The sequence below is a fragment of the Drosophila subpulchrella genome, chromosome 3R (assembly GCF_014743375.2).
Source record: "Drosophila subpulchrella strain 33 F10 #4 breed RU33 chromosome 3R, RU_Dsub_v1.1 Primary Assembly, whole genome shotgun sequence".
Taxonomy (NCBI): Eukaryota; Metazoa; Arthropoda; class Insecta; order Diptera; family Drosophilidae; genus Drosophila; species Drosophila subpulchrella.
The window spans coordinates 18609694-18636383 of NC_050609.1; the positions used below are offsets into that span (position 1 = coordinate 18609694).

A 26690-nucleotide genomic window follows, 5' to 3' on the forward strand; every position below is an offset into this window, starting at 1 on the left:
GTACTATTTTCTGCTGCATTCTTTTAGGCACCTTTATAAAAGCTTTAAAAACCCATGTGGTTTCTGTGATTTCAAATGAATAAAACATTAATTTTTATATATTTCCTTCTCAACAATAATAATCTCATTACAATTTCGCCATTGCTTACTTAATAAATTCAATTGATTTCTGAACTTTATCGGAACCGAGCACATGTGTGGCTTTCAATTTGCCAAAGCCGTTCCTTCAATTCCTGGCGTCGTAAACTGCGCTTATGTCTGGTCATCACATACCACCCATCAGGAAGGATTCCCATATGCAAAGTGGGAAAGGATAATGGGGCGGGAAAGGATAAGGGGAGGACAAGGTACAAATCACACGCGATCTCCTTGCGATGGGGATGGGGAAAAGGGGCAGAGGAGTCCGCCAAGTCGCTAAGTCGTTTTAATGGCCAATAAAAGCAAAATGTTGTCACTTTTTTCGAATTTGTATAAATTTTCATTGCCCCGGATAAGCCGTTCTGAGCGCACAGTGCGCTCGCTTTTCTCTCGCTTTCCTGATGCTGAAATACTACGTGCAATTTTCCCCCGCCCCGCCCCTTGGAGGAAAACTCGCAGAAGGGTTGCCCTTTTCCCCTTTTGTTGTTGTTTACGATGTACAAACTCTTATTTTTATTTTTTTTTGCAACTTATCGCGTGCAGCAAGTGGGATTTCCCATCTTGGGTGGGAAAATGGCTTCCGACTTTTATGTTTGCCTGGGCTTTGATTTAGTTTCGGCGGGCGAATCAATTTGTTTGCATGCGAATAAATAAATAAAATTCCAGGCGCTGGCACAAATCGCCATCGGAGGCCAATTTGATCGGTTTAAGCAGTTTTTACGACTCTCGCTCGTGGCTAGATTTGTTCGCATTATGTCGCCATGATTATAATTTATTATTATCTATTGGCAGTGTGCTCTATTAGCCGTTTTTTCAATTGCCCCAAACTGAAATCAACCGCTAAGCGGCGGTTCCGCTTAATTCCGCTGCGTACTTTGGGGCTTAACAAAATGGCGGATATTCTTCATAATTGAACTGTTAAGGATTTGATCAATTTCAATTAAATTATTTCATCAATTTTAAATTCAGGATATTCACAAAAAACAATACAAAAATGTATGCTTCTAATTTATAGAGTATCTTGTATATTTTTAGTCATATTTTATAAGTAACTTATGTTTTTAATATTGCTCACTCTTAAAACAGCTGTGATATAATAATTATTTTTAAAGTACCGTAACTCTTATCTTGCATTTGAGGCAATAAAAATGTATGGCCAGGTTTCCAAAAAACACAGATGCTTCCTGATGAAATCATGTTCCTATCGTAAAGATTCCTGCCACATCAATTCCACCTTTGTTTAATAAAAGCTTGCTCCCATTTTTTACAATCCAATCAAAAATTTCGCACAGGCCTCAGAGAAAATTGCTGTTTATGCCAATATCCTAAGCATAAATTTCATAGAATTTTACCTTAAGGCATGCACAAAGGAAAGCAAGTTTATGGGATGTCATAAATTGCGGTTCGCCACGACCTGCGACCTTTGCGCTTTCCACATGAGTTTTCCCGCTTTTCCCAATACAAAGATGGCAACTTTATGGCTATTTAATGGATCGGCTGAGGGCTGAGGGATTGATAATGACGCTGCTGCATTTGGCTAAAACGAAAGCGAAATTAAGGCAAATTAAATGAGCATTTCTCTGCGCTGCTTTTTGCGTCTCGCCGGCGATTTGGCCGCGTTCCAAAATGATATGCAAAAGTGTTTTTAATTCGCGGCAAGTGTCGCTGGCTGACTGCAATTTATGGAACTCATGAAACGGTCTAGGGGGAATCCCCGCCCCTGCTTAGCCAAAATGCTTAACCGAATTCAGGTTGCGGCCACCCTGGCAGCACTTTTAATTGATTGAACCGACCATGTTCTCGAATCGCATCGAATCGAATCGAATCGAATGCTCTTCGTTATCAATTAATGCGCTGCATTTTATTGTTAAGCACATTAACGCAGTCACGCAAAGTTACCCCGTTTTCCCACCGATTTTCCGGGATAATTGCGCCTGGTCGGAGCGTGTAAATTTTAATCCAATTGTGTGCTGCCCAGCTTTCGCACACACATTCTGCCCCTGCATATGTATTTATTTTTCCTAGCAGCTTTTCCGCTCGAATGCATTTGATTGTATTTTCCACTGCCCCCACCTCTGACCACGCCCCCTTTTCGACTGCATGATGCTGTTCATTGCGTTGGCCAACTGAAATTTGTTTTTCGGTTTTCCCGCCGCTCAAAGGTAAAACAAATGGATGCGGTTTATAAGGAAGATGAAGAATTTTGAATACCCAGGTTCTAGCATATTGATTGCATATTTTATCCTGTCATATGATAAATTTTCTTTAATTAAACAGAATAAGTTAAAGTACTAAATATTACAAGACTTAAGTAACAATCCAAATTACTTTATGCATTTCAAAATATCTGAAATGAAATAAACTAGAGGGATCTATTACAAGTTTTTCAATACTAACATGTTTTATATGGTGTATTTATAAATCTTGCGATTTTTGGTAATTCAATACACCTATTGTTTCTAATAAGTACCTCGTGAAAAGACAGCAAACATTTCTGGTCGATTTTCGGCATTGTAAACTACATAACCACCAGAATTAGATCCAATTTAAAGGATGAGCAGAAGTGCATTTTCAGACCCCCTATATTCTTTAGTTTAATTTAATAAGCTAAACGGGTTTATTAAATTTGCTGACATGACACTGAATCTTTTCTAAGTGGGTGGCCAAGTCATGAAGTCTGAGACGCCCAAGGAAAGTAATAATATCATATCAATATCCCTATAAGAAGTCACGCACATGACAACCTTAGTAAAGGGGAAATCCCTTCCTTTCCATCCCCCCTCATTAATAATTCCGCTTAAATGCTCTCTAATAACTTCCGCATAATTCATGACGGCGAACGTGGAACGTTTTATGCGTCACTTGCGATAAGGTCGTCCTTTTGTCGTCGTCACCGCAGATCCTGTCGCTGTTTGCTCCTCACAAATACAAACACCTCTGCCACCTCCGTACATATACCTATATTCATAGCCGATTGATAACCTTAATAAAATGCCTCGCATTATGCCAATCGATTGCACACCATGAATGTGTTTATCCTTTGCTCAGCTCTACGTTCCAGTACTCCACCTTCCTCTCACTCTTCTTCTTCTCGAAGGTCCTAAGGATGTGGGCGGTGGGGGAAGTTTGAGCGGGGGCGTGGCACACATCAAAACCGGCTGTTGCCAACAAAAGGAGGCGATGATGCGAAGTTGTAGGTGTACTGAACAAAAATTATAATAAAATTGGAGCTATAGAGTATAACCTTATATGTAAAATGTTATTTTATGAATAAGTAGGTAATTATAGAGGATTACCTACCTAAAAGTGGTCTGTTCTAATAAAGCTAAAAGGGTTATGAACTTGTAATATTATAAACATATAGGAAATACAAACTTTATAAATATCTTGGTATCATAATATTATGAAATATTTTAGAAATTGAAACTAGTTTATGATACTTATTTCTCTGTGTATATATTCTCCTTGTGACTACCTTGTGGGCTCCCCTATATCCTATATCCTGTACCCCCTCCCCCGATTTTTCCACGCTCATTTACTGCTCCTGGGGAGGGGGTCACAAGGGGGGAAATGAAAGTAGAGGGGACGGCACGGCAATTGTGCAAAAAGTGCCAATAAAGCACATTCTTTGTTCGGCTTGCAAAGTGCTCAACAAAGCGGGCAGGGAAATAAGGATAACGTGTTACGCAAGCTTAGACCGCGTCTGTGTGGGTGTGTGTGAGTGTGTATAAGCGTGTGTGGCTGAGTGTGCAAGGATAATAATAATAACCTATGAATAGGTAACAACTGTGGGAGAGTTGCAGAGAGAGGTATGTGCCACTGATGCCCTGTAAGGATACTATACAAATTGTGTAAAAAGAAAAAGTATTGCTATATCTTAAAATATTTAAAAAACTATGAAAATGGTTAATGGATTAATCAAAAATGGTTTCAATTTAATGATATACCAATATACCCAAGTCTCATTTTATCGCAAAATGAATTTTAAATAATGTATTTGTAAAGACAAAATCATAGATTGCTATAATAATATTTCCAGCATTTTAAGAACTATATCCCCTTGTTTAGTAAGGGATATTCTGGGTATAGGGTATAGGCTGCCCTTTATGGAGTGGGTGGTTCATCGTGGTTCAGCCCCCGTCGTTGATTGCACTGTAGGTGGCTCCATCTCCATCTCCATCTCCTTCCCCTTGAAACTCAAACTCCAGAGCCTGCCCCTTTTCAGCTCCTGAACCTGCGCTTGATTGTTTAGCTGTTGTGTCTGTGTATCCATCAGATACCCGATTGTTTGCCCAGCCCCATGGACGTGGATTCGGATGTGGATGTGGCTGTTACCCAGGAAAACTGAGGAGCTGAGGTGCTGCAGTCAGACGCAGACACACCTCATTGATTTTATTGTGCTTTTTTCGCATTGGGGCATTGAAAACGCTCATAAAAATGCCCACACAATGAAAACGATGATGCGGCTGATGGTCCTGGGATTACGATTGGGGAGGGGGCTAACCTGTGGTTTAGCTCTTCAATGGACAATGGCCAGCACACACTTATGGCTCGTCAGAATCCCCCTTCTACTTCGTGTATATATCTATTCCAGGGCCAAAGAAACCTGATGTCTATTTTAAGTAGTCCCCGAGAATCTTTTGGCTGGCTGCCTGCTCCCATTGGATTTTCCCTGGCTGTTTTTGGAGATAGACTGTCAAAACGTGTACGCTTTGGGGCGATTCTCCTAATGAGCTGGCCGGGCAAATGACTTTTTGTAACTCACACGCGGCTCGAATGAAAATGAAATGAGAAATGCATTTTCGAAATGCCAAAAAAAAGAATGCCGAAACCGACCAAAAAGTTAGCAATTTGCAATTTTCCTGGCCAAATGAGTTTTTGAAGTCTAGACCCGCTAGCTGCAGCTACATTGTTGCCGTGTCTTGTTGCATCCTGCTGGCCCCCTTTTTGCCCCGCCCCTGGTGTTAATTTGTTAGCACGCTGCACTCGGGGCAGACAGTGATTAATTACACAACAAAAAGCCAGCAAAAAGCCAGAAATAGTCAGGCGAAAACTCAGCAGAACCAACTTTAAAGTTAATTAGTTGCCATGTCCAGAAATAACGCACTTTGGATTTCGAATAGTTTCAATTCCCCAGATGCGTGATTTATTTCTGCACTTTTCCGCCTTCCACTGGGCTGTATTATTTCGGGCCACTCTCACCTGGCGGGCGGGAATAAATTTTAAATTCTGGCCCGACCGCACTTTCCGCATTAAATCATTTCCAGGCCATTTCACAGCCGCCGTTGCCACCGCAATGAAATGGCGCCCAACCACCGAGAGCCACCGAAGTACACCGAAAGAAAAATATTAAACTGAGCAAGGCATGCTTAAGGAAATAAATTAGTGAGTCTACACATTGCGAATTTTCTTACAAGCAGATTGATAGCATAACTAAGTTAATTAATTAACGAAGCCCCACGTTGGGCGCCATGTATTTGTTTTACAGCTCAAGCAGAACAAACGGCTTATCCTATTTGATATCATTTTAAAAAATTACCCCATGAAATGGTATTTAATCATAAAATTTTCCTAACCGTGCACACTCATGCAGCATTCAGGCATTCATTCATCCATTTGCTCGTTCATTCATTCGTGGCGATCCGCAGGTGAGAGCAGCCACGTGGAATGCCCCACGCCATGAATTTTGGCGCTTGGAATATGCAAAAATTACACAGTCGAGTGCATCAGGTGGTGGAATGGGGCTAGGTCTCTTTCGATGCTGTTTGGATTGGAGTGCAGTCTGGTGGTGGTGCTGCTGCTGGCCACTTCAAATATATCACGCGTGAAGCCTCCTGTCTGCCGCTTGATTGACAAACGTTTTCCCCGCCATTTTCCCCGATCCCATGCCAGGCAAAAGGTGCATCCGGCGCGTTTAGAAAAGATAAATTTAAGTAATTGTCAATATTTCAAGCGGCGTAATTGCTCTGGACTCGGTCACTCCTGCGGGGAGATGCAGCGAAAAAGAGGACAGCATAGAATAAATCCCATTGCAGAAGTACACTCAAACATTTTCCGCCTTGCCCCACCACTTTTTCCCACTTTTCCAGCTGCGGCTTTATGCAGTTCTATGCCATTTTACACTTGACGTTTTACCAATTTCGGAGTTCTTTTTATTGTTGCACCCTGTAGTGAAGGCAATGGGGGTATGATTTGGAGATAAACAAGCATTGATCTCTTAATTTATTTTGAAATATATATTTTAGTAGCTTAGTCCTTATTTGACTTGGAAATGCAATAGAAGTTAGCTGTACACAAATTTTAGGAAATATTGAAATAAAATTGTTTTTAAAATAGGTAAGGGATTTCTAATTAATTGATTTTGTTGCTTAAAGAATATATTTTTATTCCATCAACTAGGGTATCTTTGGGTTATAATAACCATCACATGCAATTCAGTGGGTTCGATTTTTTTTGTTGACACTTTTCCTTTTTTGATGCCGGTCTTGATCGTTTTTTCCCAGAGTTTTTTAGCTGCAGTGCAGCAGACAATTTTGTTGCGTGTTAACAACTGCAACAATTTAGGTTTAATTGATGCGAGCTGCAGCAGCAGCAAGTTGAAGTGTCGGACTCGAACTCGAACTCTTTCTGCCCCCGGGGATTCCCATTTCCCTCCCTACATTTTTGGCTTTTGTGCAACTTTTTCAAGCGCTTTTCCGTGAGGTTTTTTGGCCGCTTCCGCTGTGACGAGAGCTGTTAGATAAAAGCTATTTACATGTTGTTATTTATGATTTTGCAGCTAAAATGCTCGGTGAATTATTCGTCCGGTCTCTACTTTTTTATTTATTTGCCACTCGTCGGCTCCTTTGCCAGCTTGTTTACACCTCAAAACCGGGAATAAATAGAGTTTATGCAGCAACAGCTGGCTATTAAAAAATATAGTTTAAATAGTTCACAGGGATGATTGAGTTCAAGAATAATAAACCTTTTGAAAAAAGACCATTGTTATAAAGAAAATATTACCAGGCTCTTGGCATTAGTATTTTGAACTTAAATTTATTGATAAACATCTATAAATGTTGTTAATCAATTGAAGTGCTTAATTTGATGTAATTTACAATATTTATAAAGTCTTAGTGTGACCTTGCTGTGAAAACTAATGACAAATTTAGGTAATTCTGCATCATATCATAAGTTCATTTTTTTAATAAGCCAATAGCGCAAAAGCAGTATCAACTGGTTATTTTAAAAAGAATCAGAAGTGGAAACAGGACCACTGACTTTATTGAACCCTAATCCATGTATGAGCGTGTTACACTAGGGGATAATGGCCCTTTGAAACCCATTCCCTGAAGTTTCAGTCCCAACTTTATTACTTTCCGCTGACTCACGAGAGTTCTATGGAGAAATGCGGAGAAAGAAAGCGAAACTCATGCAAAGGTTGACTTGATTTATCGCCACTCTCCACATGTGCTTGACTCTTTGCTTCTTTTTGACTTCTTTTTTTATGACCCACGGGGCGTATGATGAATATGTAATGGCAGTGTGTTATCCACTGCGTTGAAACTTTGATTTACTAACTGCGAAATAAATATTAAATTTTCAATTACACAAAAGTCGACTGCAGGGCAACTTTGGCATTGACTTTTTCCGTGCAATTACCTCCGGACCGGGGTGTCCTTCCACTTCGACAGGACAATCAGGAGCCAAGGAAAACAGGACCTGCCACAGGTTCGACTTGCTTGCAGTTTGTCTGGCCATTAAAGGAAATTGTCTGTAAAAATGTGGCCGTATTTCTTTTTGCAAGGTACTTAAAATTAAATTATTGGACACATTAACGTCTTGACTTTGCTGCACCAGCAGTGGCAGACAAGGCCAGACATGGTGGGTGGTTTTCGGGTGGCTGATGTCGACGGTGGGTGATCTAGTGGGTGGTGGTGCAAGTAAATGCCACGTAATGACGTCATTAAAGCTAGTGAAATGTGCTTTTATTATTGTGGCGTTTGTCGACCAGACTCCACAGAAGGAACACTTTCCAATGCCCCCCATCGCACATGCTCATTAATCTTAATAAAGTTAACTGTGCGACAAGTTTATTAAAAGCGATCCAGTGGCGCCAGGGCTCAAGGTGTTTTAAGAATTCTTGGATTTCAAAAGCCAGACGGGCGCCTTGCAAAACCTTTGAAAATGGCCAATCATCGTGAGTCGGGATATAGCTAGTTAAACCTGGGAACCGAGGACAACACATGCTCATTAGCATAAGCTAACGAAATGATTAGATATTTCATTAGCCTTCCACCCACTTAACATTTCGCCACCCCAGTGACAATTTCCCCACCTCCAGAATGGCAAATCGAATCAATCAAGAGGCAGAAAAAACAGGTTCGATTATTATGAATGGATGCCTGGAAGGCTATTCCCTATACCATCACTGAGAGAAAAATCAATGATAGATAAGTGTTATAAAATGCATACTAAAAATATCAGGATGTAATATATATACATAACTCATAAATGGTTTTACATTTAATTTATTCGTAAAATTGTACTTGGTAACAATATAACACATTTTGAAATATATTGGGATACTATTTTGTTTAATTTTAAAAAATCTCTCCTTGATTTTTTCAAGTATAGTATTTCCGAAAAGCAGCTCCTGCTGACAGGCAGCAAATGAGGCGTAAATGGAATTAAATGGCAAATGCAAGCGCGAAAATTGTTGATGTCGCTTATTGGATTACTGCCACTTTACGTGTGTGAGGCCCTCGAACAATGTGCAAATTATTTAGCCAATTTGCGGAATTAGCTAAACACGCATTCGGCGAAAAGTGACAAAGAAGTTCGCGGATATCAATCGAGGAATTTCAATAAGAAGAACCCACACCGCGTCCCGGGATTTTTGGTTTCTTCGGTTGAGGCCTTTAAATCATCGGGTACTTTAAGCCTGCCCGCAGCACTCGAGAGCCAAACTTTCTCATGCATCCCTGTTTGGGACAGGACACGTCACACACACAGATACACACCCACACACACGCACACCCACACGCCGAAACTAAGCAAAATGTCTGCAACTGTTTATTGTTGATAAATTGCTGCTGAGGAATTAGTGCGACTGCGACGATGATGGAAGACCAGGCCCATCCTGGAAGGCTCTTTTCTGCTCCGGACTCTCCGGCTTTCTACTGGACTGTCCTGGACAGTAGCTCTGCACTGAGAGAAAAAATCAGGTAAATTAGTGCTAAGATTATAAGATACTAGCATAAGGAACTATTACATTATAAACGCATTTCTCTTACCAACTATGTATGGGTTAGGTGTTTCATAAAACTATCAGTGTGACCATGATGTAGAAAATGAATCGTTGTCTTTGAAATGTTCCAGTGTGACCATGCTATTGCTTTTGGTGTCATAATTAGGAATTGTTTTTAGAAAATTATGTAAGAATCAATACCATTAATTTTCTCGCTGTGTTGAGCTCAGCTCTTGCCACCAGCTACACCTCACACTCGCCAAAGAGTTTTTAGAAAATGCAAATTTCGCATACTCCCCGAAATAGAGGGGGTAACTGGAACTGGAGATGGGGAACTGGAGGCCCGCAAATCTTTATGCCTGCTGGACTGCAGAGTGACACATGTCGGCAGCATAGAATCCGGAATCAGAGCGCTTTACTTTTTCTGAGCGATGGCCAGAGAGCCACAGATACGTAATATCCACACAGGCCGGCCTCAGACCCCCTGATCTCATAATAAAGTTAGCTATGCGGCCCCAGGGAAAGTTTTCGGTTTGTTTTGGCATTTATTTAGTTTTAGTTTAGTTTTCGGAGTGGAATGATATGCAAATTTGAGTAACTGCAAAATGCAATTGAGGTGCCTGCATAATAACCGAGTTGGCCACATCCTTGGTGCTGCTTTCCCCAGAGAAAGAGTCCTTAAAGTGGCTTTAAGCCCGGCCACTTGTGCCCACTTAACCTTAAGTGATCAGGTATTAACTGGGGGCAACTTCCCTCAATAAATCCCGGGGCCAGCAAGTCGTCGAGGGCATAAATCTTGCACTGTCCACTTTTGTCACTGACCGGAAATGTCCAATAAATTGTAATTTTTCCCTAAGCTTTTCCCTGTCTTTCCTGCGAATTTCTGTGTGTGGGTTGCAGCTCAATCATCGTTTAATATTTATGTGCTGTTCGATTGTGAAGTTTATTGGATTTGTTGCTCTTGTCGGTCTGGACCTCTGGACTTCTGGACCTCCGATAATTGCAGCGTTTGTCCTGAGGAAGTTGCAGGTGTGTGCCCGGAATTTATTGAGGCTCCTTTTTTGGATGGGCGGTGGAAAGGAGTCGATTTCTGCTCAATTGGCTTGTTTAGTTGTTATTTATGGGCTTGCTTATGGGATCTATTTGGGGTTCAGGGGATGAAGTTGCAGATAATTGCCTGGTTATTGGGTGACATTTGTTTAGTGAGTGTTTTTTCTACGCCAATAACGAAATTGCGAACTCAGCTGGGCTCTAAATAATTCTTTGTGATCTATGAACTCAATGTTATTTGCAAAAACCTTTTGGGTCCGCAAAACAGTAGATTAAGAACCCAAAGGTGTACTTTAAAAAACTTTATCCGATAATTTATCTTATTTGTAAGGAAAGTTTGCGAATTTTTATTGAAATTGAATATATTATCAACGATTTAATATAAAACAAATATGACACATCATAATAATCGGTTCTCAACAGCATGAAACTATCTTTTCTTTTGTAAAATGCCCTTTTCAAAATGTAATCAAAGGCGAATTATAAACAATAATGGATATAATGAAGCCATTCTTGATTTGATGGGTTCGCCAGTGGATTGATTGTACCTTCATTAGGCGGCAAGTGCTGCGGATTGCCTGCATATGTTGCAGATCCTTTATGGGGATTTTTTGGGGAATGGGCTCTGAAAGCGGCCCACAAACGTGTCACATCAAACGGAATTGATTAAAATCTAAAATGAAATAGTGCTCGGTCTTATTGTCGTTCGGACGGATCTGGGATGTGGATTTGGATTTTCGGTTTCGGTTTTTGTTATTGTCGCCGCAGCACGTACTCAACGATTGCCCCTAAAAGTATGCACACACCCACTCGGATGCGAATCCTTTTGTGCGGCAGAGGGGGTGGCAATTCAAATTTCAATCAAATGCGACCAATACTAATACTCGTACCTTTTGGCACACATGCTGACCACAAAGTATTGTATCATTTGCCGAAGCTCGGGGACATCTATCCTCCCATTCCCATTGCCATTCCCCGTAATAACCCCTTCGATCCTTCGAAATCAAATCAAAGGCCAGGGCAGAAAGGGTGCAACTATTGCCAGAATCAGATAAAATTTTCATTACCTTATGGCCGCACATTATCGGCATGCGGCCATCGTCTCCTTGGCCCAGGACTCCGGATTTTGGTTCGGACTTGGAGACTATTTCGGTTCAGTTCGCCAGGACACAATGTGCTGCTGATGACGTCGAGTGCTCCTGCAGTCCCTGCTGCTGTTGCTGTTGTTGTTGATGATGCTTATTGTGTGAGCCATAAAAAACAAGCGGAAAAAAATCCAGCATGGGAGATTATATGCAGACTGGCGACTCTACTGATACCTTGTTTTCAGAAAAAAAGTCATATAACATGTTTTACTGGATGTTCTCTTCCAAAACTTAAAAATGAATTGGATTCCTTGCATAAGTATAGATAGAAACCTATCCAAATTAAAAATCCCATACAACAAATAATGTTTTCCTATCTTTTTCTAATTTTTATAATATTTTAACTTTAAGGTGCCACAGAAATTAAGGGAGCTTTTAAGTCTTTTCAAAACTGTCTAAAAGTATTCAGCAATATATTTAAGTCCAGCAGTCCGATAGATAAATCTCCAGAGACATTGTTATTTTCTCACGGCATACATTCAGACACCTTTATAATTGATCTTAAGACCATTGTGAATTGTAATGTTTAAATAATGTTTTTAAAATGAATATATCTTAGACTTTGTCTATGTTTCCCTGGTCCGGTAAGTAAACAACCCCTTCAGGGACGATTACAGGGTATCAAAGACTCAGAGAAACGAAAAAAAAGAGAGGTGGACCGACAGCGGCGACTTTTTATACAACAAACGACAAACGGAAAGTGTCCAACAGGAAATAAACAGGCGACGGCGACTCGGACTTGGTTTTGGATTTGGATCTGAACACGGACTACGGCTCCATCTCCATCTTCCAGTCCCAGTCCCGGTCCCCCGACCATCTTCATCTGCTGAAAAAGAAGACCGACACGGATTCGAATTCGGACAAATCCCAGCGTGCAGCGGCGAGAATAAAAAGGGTAATAATTTTATCTAGCATTCAGATCAGACACACGTCTGTCCAGCTATATTGTCCCTGGTCCTTTCTCCCGGACTCTTCTATTCCCTTTTTTTCTGGTCAGCAGCGGTGGCTACTTGAAACTTTTGTCAACAGCCACTTGCAATTTTGCATGAGCCAGCTTATGAATAAGCGAACTCCCTTCGAGTGTCCTTTTTCTCCCAGATATTTCCTATAGATTTTCCCTGGATTTTCGCAGTTCGTTCACCGCCCGGTATTCAATTACAAGTACCTTAGGCAGCGGTAAGCTTCAGTGACAAACTGTGGCCACTAAGTGGAAGGACCTTCGCCAAGGACTCTACAACTATTTCCGCTGCTGAACGTGGGCCAATCTATCAACATAATTGATGGCTTCGATTAGTCACAAGGCGTTCGGTTTTCGGGTGAAATGGGAACGAAGAGTTATAGAGAGCTCAGTGCACAAATCGGCGATTAATTAAATATTTACTCGGCTGGCTCAGCGAGCCAATTAATCTGGCACGGCAATCGGGATACGAATCTCTGTATCCTTGGGAATTATGTGTATCTTTGTGTAGGACTAATGAACTGATGCGGCGGCGATAGATGGAAAACTTTAAAGGGTTTTCCCTGGCCCGCGGCGCTTTTCCAGCTTTCTGCCCGCCATTTGTCATGCATCTCGTGTTCAACTGCACGGAAAAAGAAAACTCTCGAGTACCAAGGAGTTTTCACTTCGGGCGAAGAAGAAGGCCTCTCCTTCCAAGGATGTAATTTATAATTTTCGCAGGGAGCAAAGGGGGCGGGAAATGGGTGTCGGCAAAGTGCGTTGCTCATCATCTGGCCAACCCCCTTGCACTCCGCCCCGCAACAGGGGGCCATAAACGCACCAGGGGCAACGGCGGCGTCGCATAATTCCGCCATAACACCATAACATTTTGGCCAGGACGACACTGCCACCTTGGAACTAAAGCTGCATTGCCGTCAGGCACTAAGAGAAAAAAGCGAACTAAGTTTTACAAAAATAATATCCAAGAAAATTATACCTTCGTTATAGTAATTTAAATACAATATTTTATCTCCAATAAATATGCCCCAATCAAAAGCTTGGAAAGTATAAAATGATCTTTTATAACACTCGATTTTATAAAAAATTATTTAAATATTTATTTATTAAAGAATATTTAGAATATAAATCTCTAAAGTTTTGAATCACTTATAAAGGTGTCTAAAAGTATGCAGCACTCTTTCCCTAGAAAGATATATCGTTGCATACTTTTGGGCACACACAAGAAACTTCCAAGGAAAGTATAAATAAAATACTTAAAGTATCAATAATGTATTTAACAGTTTAATAGCCTTCAATATTTCTTAATAATAATATAGGGTAAGCTTTCGTATCTCAGTGTAGTCCCAGACACATCCGTAGTCATTGCCATTGTCGTAGTCGCTGTCGTCTCGACCGTGTACCTTGGTGTCATAAAAGGAAGCAGGCCAACAACTGCAGTAGCAAAGTGGGGGAATATCGGAGTTGGGTTCCTGAGTTAGTTTCCATGTATCGCTGCCCTGTTGGCTGCCTGACAAAATGTAAAAATGTGGAAATGTCCTGCTGCTCGCTCGCCCGAGTTCAAAGTCAATTGTAATTTTTATGGCAAAGTGCTACGCAATATGAATTACATCGACCATACACTTTCGAATATCTGGGGTAGCATTCGCCGGTCGTCAGGTGGAAGTTCGCAGTTCAAAAGGGAAGCTACATTGCCTGCAGAGTGTTTTCCAGTCGAATATTCGGGGTTTCCTTGTAACATTCGACTTTCTTGGCCCATAAAAATGACAATTGTAATGTGTGCGAATTTATTGGGCAAACAATAGATTGCAAGAAAGACAAAAACGGTGGAGAAATATATTTTTCCTGGCTGTCCTACCCACTGTCACTCTTAATTATAACCCCTTGGTTCAGCTTATCTCCCCCAGCAGGCAGAAAATTGAATTAAAAACCTCCTTTTCACGTACTTTTAATAAATGAACGAAAAATCTGGGCTTAAAACTAGCTGAAAAAGGTGGAAAATGCGATAGAACCCCTAAGCGGAATCCTTTGAAAAATCATGAGCGAGTTAATCCTTTTAAATGGCTTAAAGCCCGAAAAATTGCTGGAAAATATTTAAAAGTAATGAGAAATCCGTGCCTTCATTAATTTGATGGCTGATTCAACCTGACGATTCCAAGGGACCCCTTATCAGCCCATTCCCGCCCATCAGCAGATGGAGTTTTGAGCCTTTTTTTTGGGATTTTTTGGTTTTGAGTTTTCCTCGAGAGCTTTTCTCGGACAACACGTTGTTTTCATTGCTCATTAGCGGCGACAGCGCGAGTTTAATTAGCAGTGACGCGGCGTCTGAGTTTCGCAGGAAAAGGAAACCCTTTGAGAAGGGTTCGGCTAAATTGCTTCCGGCAGTTACCAACCCCCATATCGTCCAAATTCACAACAACACCTAGGCCGTAAGAAGAATTGAGCAACACTTTGATTCAATGAGCGGCCAAAGGTCGAAAGTTGGACTTCAAGTTGGTAAAGTCTTTGCTGGAGTGGGGACTTCCTCCTCCAGAGGGTTGGTTGCTCCAACTAATTGCCTTTTCGACATGCATTTAATCTCTATTAGAGCGGAGTGATAGAAAACTTTGCCAGCATGGTGAGGACCCACATGTGGAGCGGTCTTCATAAATTATTAAGGGGTTCGGGCGGGGGATGCGATTGTCCGGCCCTCACTTTTGGCATTTAAAACAAATTGTTGTTCGACGCTAGTTCGATTATTTGACCCCCAATGGGGTGGCAGAAGAAAGCAGGGAAAGTTTTCCTGTCTGTCGATGTGTTGATAATGATGGAAGTCATCACATGCGGAGGGGTTTTCCTCTGTTTTTTCTGGGGAAGGTGTGAGCATGCTTCTTACATATCAATTACATTTTAGGTAAGGCCCCCTGGCAATCTTCCCTGCAGCTGTGTCGACTGCTGATGACCTTTTAATTGAAGTTACAGCTTTTGCTGGGAGCACTCTTATTACCCATTTTTCTGGGTAATGTAATTTGTATCTCTGGAATTTGCAGCCATGCACACAAAAATGCAAATAAACGCGACCACTCGACATTCAATAACTTGCCTTCTTCAGTTGCGAAATCAAATTTTACGACGAGCCACGGGAATCCCTTAATAAACATCCGAAATCTTTGCCAGAGTAGCGAATTCCAGGGAAAGCTCCAACCCCCAGTCAACCGTTAATTAAACCCTTTTCGGCTGCTGGAAATCTGTGGGCAAAGTTTTTCCATTAAAGGAAAACCCAGCCAAGGCAGCCGCAGGCAGCGAAATCAAAAAGTAAAAATTTATGAAGCGTTTAATTGAATTAATTAAAAGCAATAATACCTTGAAATAATTGCGCCTAATAGAAAAACTTTGCCACCGATTGCCAGTTGAAGTGCAGAGATACAGATACAGAAAGCAGCTAGAGATACAGAAGCAGATGGTATGGATCTTGGGCTTCGCTGCTGCTTTTTGGGCGACTTTTGACTGACAGAGTTATGCGACAAATCCTGGGCCAACAGCCAAGAGCCAACAACCAACAGCCGCACCAGCCATAAGTCAAAATTATCAACAAGATGGTCCAACCAGGAGCAGGACCAAATCAGGACCAGACCAGAGCAACCAGGACCTCCAGCCAGTCGGCCTGTCACGCACGTAGGCCACGCAACATTGCGAAAAATATGTCTTTGATGTCATAAATCAATTACGAGTGGGATTGCCGCCACGTTGCCAGCAAGTTTTTGAGCCCACGACCGCCAGGATACGCCGGGATTTGCGCCTTCATGGCAAGCAACTTGTTAGAGGTGACTCTCCTCTGGAGAGACTCCCCCTTCCTCCGCCAGGAGGTTTAAGTCTCGAGTTTAAAACGTGACTAAATTGCGGCATCGAAAAGTTCTGCGACTGCCAGGCTACCAAATTAAGTGGAGCAAATGAAGCGCATGAATTCCGTCAACTGTTTTCGACACCCACCTCTAATAAAACTTGAAGTGGGTACTTGAAAAAAACAGTATAATTTAAGGAATATAACTTAAAATATTGCTTTTACTTAATTGAAATACCAAGCACTATGGATAAATTTTGAAATATTAACTTAATAAATGGGAAACTTTATACCATAATTACTAACATCTTGATCATATTTAACATTCTTAATAAAGAATTTTTAAAACCTACAAAACAATTTATTCATTCAGATTTACTTCAGATTTTAAAAATGTCTAAAAGTATGCAATAAAAAATCGAACAGAATTATACCAACGAACTTCGGCATTTACAATTTAATGTAGCATACTTTTAGATACCTCTACATTCAAAATTTAATGTTGCATGCTTTTAGATACCTTTTCAAACATTTGAAAATTGTTTTTTTTTCTGATGGTGATTAATATTGAATGATTATTTCCAAAAGATTTCTCCAAGTGCATTTCACCTTGCCTACCTCCGCTCCCCTGATCCTTTTGTTCCGTAATTATGTCGCACACATGGCCGCCGAAGGAGCAGGGAGATTCATCACCTCGAGTCCTGTCGATTGCTAAATGTCAACGTGACATGTGTGGGGGGAACGGGGAGTGGGATCCGCAGGAGGCCTGTGTTAGTTTATCAAACATAATTAAGAAGTTCTGCGAGGGGAAGGATGGGCCAGAGAGAATAAACAGAAGTTTAATTATTTTGCAAGTTGCTGCGGGGCAAAAGCGATTGAGCCAAGGGCTCACCTTTTGACTTATGATGTATTGCGTGCTGTACGACAGCTGACAGATGACAGCTCACCTCCTGACAAATAGAAAGGGATTTGGAAAGGATTCCTTAACTCTTAAAGCTGCTGTGCCCAGGAAACTTTCTTAAAGAGAGTTCCGGCCCCCACTAATTACTAAAAGTTGAGAAACAAGTTTTCCAGTACATTTGCATAAATCAAACAATTAGTCACGCCGTCTATAAAGAGTAATTCGAATGCCGGAGTGGTCCCAACTATTCCCAGCCCAAAAACTACTACTGTCCACTGCCAGGACTTTTCTTATTTTGGTCCTTAATGTGTCCCCGCGGTGTTGTTTGAATGTTTGAGCCTCGTCTTACAAGGTTTCCGCCTGCAAGGAGTCCTGGGGAAGGTGTCCTGCCGGATTCCTCCTCTAATTTATGCGACATTTGCTAGTTTGCCGTTTTGGCATAATAACTTCTAATTCACCTAACCCGACTTTCGACCCTTTTCGGGCTGCTCGTGTGAAGTCGCAGTCGAGGCGGAAGCCTCAACCACTCAGCACTCGGAGAAGCACTAATTTATGGTTTTGGGCATTGAAATTTATGGACAAAAAGCCGAACAAAAATACAAAATACTCGTATTTGTTTCAAAATATAACGGCAGGCCCAAGGTGACAGCCACTGAAAAAGTTCTGGTGGCTAAGTTTGGGGCGAAGATGAAATGCTCTATAAGAAAAACCTACTTATATTATTATCTTGTGCTTCAAAATATATTTTATTTTAGTAAAAATGATAAATGCAATACTCATTTCTTCTTGTATCATCGGATAAAGAAAGAACAAAGAAGCATCTTCAAAGTCAAAGATGAATGGCATTTAAAAATAACTTTTATCGGACTCTTTAAGGTGTTCCAAATAAGTTATATCAATCTCGAACCGATTCCAATTCATGCTAATTAAACTGGATTTTTTCCACCTCTGATTAATCACGAAGTTCAGTAACCTTTTCTGGTATCGAGGGTATCGAGAACAAATGCGGAACTTGTCGAATAAATTACATAAGCCGCTCAGTATCTTTTGCTCCTCGGATTCTTTGTGGCTCTCTGGAAAGTTCGCTGCACTGTCGACTATATATAGTATATATGTTTATCCCCACGCCCCCTTCGAATGGCCCACCTCTTCGTCTTATAAAATTGTGCAACGTTTTGTGTGACTCGTTCTAAAACGGAAAACTCGTTTACAAGCCTCCAAAAGAATCAGACTTTGTTAGCCGTGCTTTAATTTAGCACTTTTTATTAGCAAGTATAAGCGTCACACCTGGTTCTTCCATCTGCACTTTGAGAAAAGTTACGAAAATTAAGAATTGTTTTTTTAAACATTATTGTAAAGTTGTATGAGGGTTTTTAATTGTAGTGGCTCCTTCGATAAAAAAAATGATATATGATCAATTTTCTCAGTTTAAAGCTATTTTTCTAAGACAATCTTTTTCTAATATTTTTTTATGCTTGCCAATTTTTTTCTGTGTTCGGTACTTGCTTCTTACCATATATTCTCGATTCTGGCCGCTTTCGCCCGCCCATCGTATTTGGTAATCAGCGGCAGAGGCAGCAACAATGCGACGGCCAAGTTCAGTGGCCTCCAAGTGTGTTGAAACTGTTTTGGCCAGCTTTTTATGATTGGGATATGATTTGTGTTCTTATGTGTCTGGCCACTTGATTGGCTAGATAAAAACTGGGTTAAGCGTGGTCAGGTAGATCCAGAGATCCGAAGATTGCCAAATTTCTGAGCTCTATGAGGCTGTGTGGCAATCTACATCCCGATTTCAAGCGGTTCGGGGAAACAATTTCCACACACAGTAAAAACTACAATAAGTACAAGAAAATGCAATTAACCGGCCAGAAAATCAAATGTCAATCACGTAGTTTGTTGCTGTTCAGAAAACCTGTTGTTGGCTCTCTAACATTTCAATGACTTTGAACTTTTGTTTGCGATGGTTTTTGTGAGCTGCTGTTTGTGTAGCATTTACATATTGATTGTTGGCTTGACCCATTTGTTTGGGGCCCTCGAGAGCGGCCCACGCCACTTCCACTTTCGTTGGCTTTCTTTGTGATCGGGGCTTGATCAAATATAAGGCCTCTCTTCTGGAGACCCCCCTCTTGGGGATCTCCAAAGTTTTCCTAACCAGTTTGAAGCTTCGTTCTCGCCGGTTCTCGGGCTCTGGCTTTCATAAAAAGTCTTTGGCCAACTTTCTTGGGCTTCATTCGCGCTCGTCGTCACCATGAAAGCGGTTCTCTGCGCGATTTTCGTCACTTTGCTGGTCACCTTTGGCCAGGGTCTGCCCACCACCCAGTTGGAGGATGAGGCTCAGAGCAGGGGATCCTTTGCCGGAAGGGTTTCCCAGCTGATTGCCCTGCAGCTGCTCAAGTTTAACAAGGACATCGATGCCAACCAGGTGCATTCCCCTCTGGGAGTGGCCTCCATCCTGGCCGTTCTGGCGGAGGCCTCCGAAGGCGATACCTACTCGGAGTTCCAGCAGGTCTTCGGCTATCCCAAGGATCGCACTCAGCTGAGAGAGGTCTACAAGAGGATCCTGGGAAGCTACCAGAACAGGGATGCCGCCGTCGCACTGCCCTCCTTCCAAACCTGGTTGTACATCTACAAGAACCACAGTGCCAGGGAAGAGTTCAAGGATCTGCTCGAGAAGAACTACTATGTGGATGTGAAGGATATCAACAGGCAGGATTACGATTGGAACGAGCCCAATACCTCGTTGCAGCTGTCCGAGGAAAAGGACAATGCTGATTCCACCGAGGGAAGCACCGAACAGAGTAACAGCAAGGATGTGATTGGATTCGAGACCCTCAAGAGGATCAACCTGGACGACGAGGACATCCCTGCCGTTCCAGCTGATGGCTATGGCCAGGAAATCATCGATAAAGAGGCCTCCAAGTTCGACCGCGACATCGACGACAAACAGTATGTGGAAAAACCAGTTGCCCAGGCCGAGGCAGAGTTGCTGCAAAAAGAACAGGCAACCACCACAGAATCGGAGTTAGAGTCCCAGCCCGAGGAAACCACCACCTTGGCTGTGGAAAAACAGGAAAAACCAGACATGGCAGCCGAGGAAAACCCAGCCGAGAAGCTGCAGAACAAGCGCAGCGACCAGGAGGAGAGCCAGATCAAGAACCTGGAGGAGAACGAGACGGTGCAGGAGGCGGAGAAGCTGGCCAAGATCAACGCAGCTCCCGCGGTGACCGCCGGTGAACCCGAGAAGGTGCGCCTGCCCCTCCAGAAGCTGGAAAATGCCGTCAAGTCGGCGGCTAAGGATGGCGCCGATGAAATTATGCTCGCCCTGGAGTCGCACTTGGCCTCTGTCAGTCGGGTGAGTTGAATTCCTTATACTAGCATTACTCTGTTTTGAAATATAAAAAAATCTTAGAAAATCATTATCATGTGATATAAATCATATAGATTTGAATAGTACCTATACAAACAAGATTTATGATGCCAGAAACTATTAATTATAATTTAATGATGTGATGGATTTTAATAAAGTATATGGGAAAGCCTCTTAAAACTAGGAACCATACATTTATCCAATAATAATAAATATATTCGAATCTTGATAGTTTATAAAATAGACTTCTTTGATAAACGAAACCAGAATCTAATATATTTGTATAGAGTCTTAGAAGTCGTAGAGCCAATGACAATATTTCTTAATAATATAAACTATGATAGAATGTTAAGAGTAAGTCAAATTTTGGAACTAAGATTTTGATGGTATAAAATATTAAAATACATTTATACAAGGTTGTATAAATGCTGGATTAAACAATTGCAACTAGATAATGCCAACCTATAATGTTCTTACTAAGAACATCTTTGGTTACTTTATAAACATATTTGAAAAGGGTTTAAGTTTCTGTTTAACTACTAAATTAATTATTTCTTTCCAAATACTTATATTTTCTAACTTTTAATTCTAATTTATCCTAAGGTCTATGGAGCCCGCAGTTTGTTCCGGCAGGACGACATCGCCTCCGCCCTGAGTGCCAACTCCATCACGGGTCGCTCTGTGGGATCCAAGTCCAAGATGCTGCTCTTCAACGGACTCTACTACCGCGGCAGCTGGGCGACTCCCTTCTTCCAGCTGAGGGACGGCAGCGATGAGTTCTTCTTCATGACCAACGAGGATGCCATGAAGGCGCCCATGATGCACGCCCGAGGCAAGTTCCAGGTGGCAGATCTTCCCCAGGTCAAGGCTCGAGTCCTGAGCCTGCCCTACGAGACATCCCGCTACGCCCTGTGCATTGTCCTGCCCGATGAAACGGAGGGACTGAGCGATGTGATAGCCCAGTTGCAGACCAGTGACTTCCAGCTGGCCAGGAAACAGTTCCAGGAGAAGGAGCTGCATGTCTCACTGCCCAAGTTCCAGGTGGAGGAGACCTCCCGTTCGGAGGCCATGCTCAAGCAGATGGGTCTGAAGAAGGTCTTCTCGAGGACCGAGGCTCAGCTGGGTCTTCTCTCCGAGGATCCCGACGTGCATGTGGATGAGATAGTTCAGTTTGTGAATGTCCGCGTGGACGAGGGAGGCAGTAGTGCCAACTCCCTGTCGGCAGCCAACACGCAGGCCAGATCTCCAACTCCCAGCGTGGAATCCACTGTTCTCCCTGTTCCCGAGCCCGAACCCGAACAGCCTGGCGTGGAACGCTTCGAAATCAATCGTCCTTTTGCCTACTTTATTGTGGACTTCCAGGAGCAGTTCGTCCTGGCCTCCGGAAAAGTCTACACGCCCGAGTTCAAGGAGGACCTGCCCTCGGTTTCCGTCGAAGTGGAACTGGAGCAGTCTTAGTCTGCTTAGCCTTAGTATCTCATAAGTTTCGTAACGAATTTTCACCGATCCATGCAATAAACGTGCACAATTCATTATCCTAAAAGATAGAAAACAAAACTTTTCCCAGCGCAATCAAAACAGCAATTAATTCACTTACAGATGAGCAGCAGCAACCCCCGGCATTCGGGACTCACAATACAGGATTCCAGTATTCAATCGTCCATCCATAATGTGAAATGTATCTGAGCACGGGGCATTGCTAATTTTCGAAATTTGTCATCGGGTGACGAGTTATCCTCGCGATTCCCAGGGCAGTCGGGCATGAAGCGCATCCGAGCCACGTGTCCTGCGAACTGCTCGCCGGAACGAACGCTGACAGGACTCTTCAAGTGGTCAATGGGCTGCAATTAAAATTCTCATTAGAATGCATGATGTCTTACTATCTGATTCGCAGTCTGGCCAGGAAGTGCGAGCCCCCTGTTTCCTGCGAAAAGAAAACCACCGAAAACGCATGCGAAAAGCGAAACACAACACGGAGAAAATGTGTCTGGAAGTCTGTGAAGGTCTGAAACCCAGCAGCTCTGAAGCCATAGAAGATGTATATACTCTGCTACATGGAAGGGGGATATCTGGGAGTCTGGAGCTGAACTGAAAGTGGCGCCGGCCTGGCGGGCGCCAAAAAGCAGAGGTAAAAACAGGAGTAAATGCGTGCCATGATTACAGCGATGACGACTTCCACCCCGAGCGAAAGGCAAGGAAAGCCGGGCGACTCTGGGGGAAAACTGCGACGGAGACGATGATGTTTCATCTTTTCCACATGAAAACTCACGTAACGAAAATTATGATAATCATAACTTTTCCCCCACACATCCCCAGCCCCCGAGATCCTTTGTTTTGTTAGCCGGACAAAGGACCCTTGGAAAGGTAGACCTTGGACCATAGAACATGGCGTCTAGTTTTTCTGCCGTCTGGCCATTGCTCTATTTTTATTAAGTCTTTGCATATAAATCAATGTGGCCCGATATGCAGAAGAGCAGAAAAAGGTATAAAAGATTTATGGTTCTTGCTCCCCAGCTCGTTTAAATATTGTTTAACATAATTTCGTGCAAAAGTTTCCCGATGAAGGCGAACTCTTTCAGCGAAAGCTACACCCACTTGGAGATAAATATACAAAGTGGCCATAAATCCATCCATCCACTTGCAACAGCGACATACGCACAAGATTTATGGCACTGCCTCCAGTCTAATTACAAGTCAAGTTTGTCGAATTGAAAATTGGGGCTGCCCAGAAATCGGGAAAAATAGCGCAACAAGTGTGGGAAAGCCAGCTGTTTTCCCGGAAAATTTCAAGGGGAATAGTATACCCCCTAAATTCAGAGCTGTTGACATCACACATGTGAGCAGCAGCTGTCGCATATCGAAAAAGGAAAACGGGGCGATCTAGAATCGAGTGTTTAGCTAATGCTGTCGAAAATTTACAGAATCAAAGGGTCTATCACTATTACAAGTCAAACAAAATTCAGAAATCCGCGAAGGCTTCCTCATGTCGCATGGTTTTGGCCTTGGGCCGTGGCTTCTCGGAGACCTTATCGAAGTTGGATATATCCTCCGGATTGCTGATGTTGGGCACATAGGGGGCATTCACTGTTTGGTTGAGCAGGGGGATCCACTCCACATCCTTGAACCACTCGTGGTCCTTGATGTCCCGATTGCCATTGATTAAGTTGCCAAAACTGTAGGGGAAAGATCTTGAACTTCAGTCTAATATCTTGATTGATATACCCACCGCTTGGAGAGATCCACCTGCAGCAAGTGATCCACCAAGTGTCTCAAGGCCCCACTGAAATAGCTGGGCATCTTATAGTCCGCCTCGCAGATCTTGTTGTACATGCTCATCACATCTCGGTTGTGGGCGGAAAACGGGGAGTGACCCGCAACGAACTCAAATACCAAGACCCCAAAAGCCCACCAGTCCACGCTGGTTCCATAGGGCTTCGATTGTATGATCTCCGGAGGCAAGTACTCCGGAGTTCCACACAAGGTCATGGTACGGGTCTCAACTTTCTGTAGGGTTAGAAATCTTTGAAATACATCTTGGTTATAAAAAATTCATGATACAAAACCTTAGCAAATCCAAAATCGGTTACTTTCAAGTACCCATTCTTATCCATCATTATGTTCTCGGGTTTCAGATCTCTGTAGAGCAGACTGCAATGATGCATGTATTCCAGAGCCAAGAAAACCTGGGCAGCATAGAAACGAGCCTGCTTTTCAGTGAACTTTCGCACTCTAAAATAAGTGTATATGTTATAGATCAGTTCTTGGGCCTCACTATAGATCACTCACTTTCTGTGATAGGTGAAGAGCTCTCCGCCGCCTATAAGGGGAAGTACGAGATACAGACTGTCAAAATCCTTGTAGGAGGCTATTAGATTGACCGTATTCGGGAACGTCATCGATCGCAGGACGTTCTTCTCGCTCATCACGTGGCTGATCTGTTTGGTCTTGACGATTTGATCCTTGCTCAGCTGCTTGGAGGCATAGTACACCCCGGATTCCTTGTCCCTCACCAACTGCACCTTGCCAAAGGATCCGGAACCCAGGGTGGCCTTCACATCGTAGTCATCCAATCCCGTGCTGGGCGATGGCACATTGACGGCGAACTTCTTGTTGAAATCCTCGCGCAACTTGTCCAGGATCAGGATGTAGTCCACCTTGGGACTGAAGTGCATCTGCGCTTGGTCGGGCTGCGGTCCCATTGCGATACCTTTTAGCTATTTTGGCCCTCAGTGATCGCTATAATAATCTTTACTGGAATTTCGAATTTTCTTTCTAGGACATTATCAAAAGATCGGTTTGAAAATGACTTAAGGCACTAGGGCTACGTATTTATTAATTATTTTATCAGGACTTTTAGATATCATGCCACTTGGATTTTTAAAACACTTGTAAATGTAAGGCGCCTAAAAGTATACTTTCTAAATAAAACATATGGTTGCATACTATTAGACACCCAAAGAGATATTTACACCCAGAATGATTCTTTTTTCTCAATACATTTTATTTTACAAATCCAATCCCACAGACACCCCATTAACTTACAAATCAAGTAAAACCTTAGGAAAACGACGATTATTACCAACAAATTGACATTTAAAAATTCGCGAACAAGTCGGGATGCCGATTTATTCGGGACTTCAAGCGATCCTTGAACTCGAAGTTCTCGAAGTTTGACAGATCCTCGGCGCCGGAAATGGAGGGCAGATAGGGAGCAACAACCTCCTGGTTGAGGATACCGAACCACTCGACGCCCTGAAACCACGGATGGCTCTTCACATCGACGGCGCCCTCGTTCGAGTTTCCTAAACTGAGAAGGGTTGGCATGAGCGGCTCCTTTGGGAATAGCAAGTCCCCGCCCTCTCCACTCACCGCTTTGAGGTGTCCACCTGCATGAGGCTCTCGATCAGGTTCTTCAGCTGGGCCGTGAAGTAGCTGGGCATCTTGTAGTCGCAGACGCAGATCTTGGAGTACATCAGAATGACATCGCGATTGTGGATGGCGAAGGGGGATCGTCCGGCCACAAACTCGTACACCAGGATGCCGAAGGCCCACCAGTCCACGGATTTGTTGTACGGCCGGAGCTGCACGATCTCGGGGGCTAAATATTCCGGGGTTCCACATAGCGTCGAAGTGCGGCCATCAACGCGCTGTATGAATGGAAAGGTATACAGAAGTTCTGCCTGCAGTCCCCGCCACACCCACCTTTGTGAAACCGAAGTCCGTCAGTTTTATATAGCCCTTCCCGTCGAGCAGTATGTTCTCCGGCTTGAGATCCCGGTACATTAGGTGCATCTTGTGCATATATTCCAAAGCAAGGGCCACCTGGGCGGCATAGAATCGGGCATGCTTCTCGTTGAACTTGCGAACCCTTCAATATGGGGTAGACCCATCTGCGATCAGATGGAATGAGGACTCCCCAGAACACAGATACTCACCTGCGGTGGTAGCTGAACAGCTCGCCGCCGTTTATCAGGGGCAGGATGAGGTACAGGTAGTCGAAGCACTTCGTGGAGTCCACCAGGTAGATGAGGAACGGGAATCGGGCGGCGTGCAGCACGTGCTTCTCGTTGTGCACGTGGGCCACCTGCTTGAGCCGCACCAGATCCTCCTTGCTCATCATCTTGGCGGCGTAGTAGTTCTTGCCACCCTTTTCCTTGACCAGCATCTGAGGGGTTCGATACTATAGTGGTTAGAAGTACCCAAGGTTAGGATGTTCCGTATACCACAGTGCCGAAACTTCCGTTGCCGAGGACCGCCCGCGTTATGTAGTTCTCCAGATTGGTATACGGCGACTGGATCTGGTGGTTCCATCGCTCGTCGAACTCGCGACTCATGTTGTCCAAAGTGGTGTTGTAGTCTTCCTTGGAGTTGAAGGTGTACTGCGTATTGTGCTGGCTCATAACAGCAGTCCACTATCCGGCCAATCGCGCATCTTACGGCGCCTTTGCGAATGCCTTCCGTTGCGGAGCTGAATTAGCGAAGCGATTTTGAATGGCCGGTCTATTCGGTAATGGGCGCTTGATACACTTGGAATTTGGATTCTCATCACTTTCACACAATAATCAGATAGTCAGTGACATCTGGG

General features: G+C 43.0%; 3 protein-coding genes across 4 annotated transcripts; 1 reads left to right on the forward strand and 2 right to left on the reverse strand.

The window, feature by feature from the left end:
* The first annotated feature begins 19486 nt into the window (after positions 1–19486).
* On the forward strand, positions 19487–22122 carry LOC119553660. Its single transcript, XM_037864157.1, has 2 exons — positions 19487–20590; positions 21209–22122. Exons 1-2 carry the CDS (start codon positions 19487–19489, stop codon positions 22061–22063), a joined length of 1959 nt encoding a protein of 652 aa, XP_037720085.1. The 3' UTR covers positions 22064–22122.
* Positions 22123–23486: 1364 nt separating this feature from the next.
* On the reverse strand, positions 23487–24804 carry LOC119558419 (cAMP-dependent protein kinase catalytic subunit 2). Its single transcript, XM_037871978.1, has 4 exons — positions 24392–24804; positions 24169–24334; positions 23832–24109; positions 23487–23778 (listed from the first exon to the last, which is right to left on the reverse strand). The coding sequence occupies exons 1-4, from the start codon at positions 24802–24804 to the stop codon at positions 23565–23567; spliced, it is 1071 nt and encodes a 356-aa protein (XP_037727906.1). The 3' UTR covers positions 23487–23564.
* A 348-nt stretch (positions 24805–25152) lies between these two features.
* Positions 25153–26690, reverse strand: LOC119558321 (cAMP-dependent protein kinase catalytic subunit 2). Of its 2 annotated transcripts, XM_037871737.1 has the most exons (5): positions 26329–26505; positions 26041–26270; positions 25808–25973; positions 25475–25752; positions 25153–25412 (listed from the first exon to the last, which is right to left on the reverse strand). In XM_037871737.1, the coding sequence occupies exons 1-5, from the start codon at positions 26503–26505 to the stop codon at positions 25199–25201; spliced, it is 1065 nt and encodes a 354-aa protein (XP_037727665.1). In that variant the 3' UTR covers positions 25153–25198. The 2 variants fall into 2 exon arrangements, with proteins under 2 accessions (XP_037727665.1, XP_037727673.1); XM_037871745.1 differs by lacking the exon at positions 25153–25412 and having other exon boundaries at positions 25610–25752; positions 25808–25995; positions 26329–26690.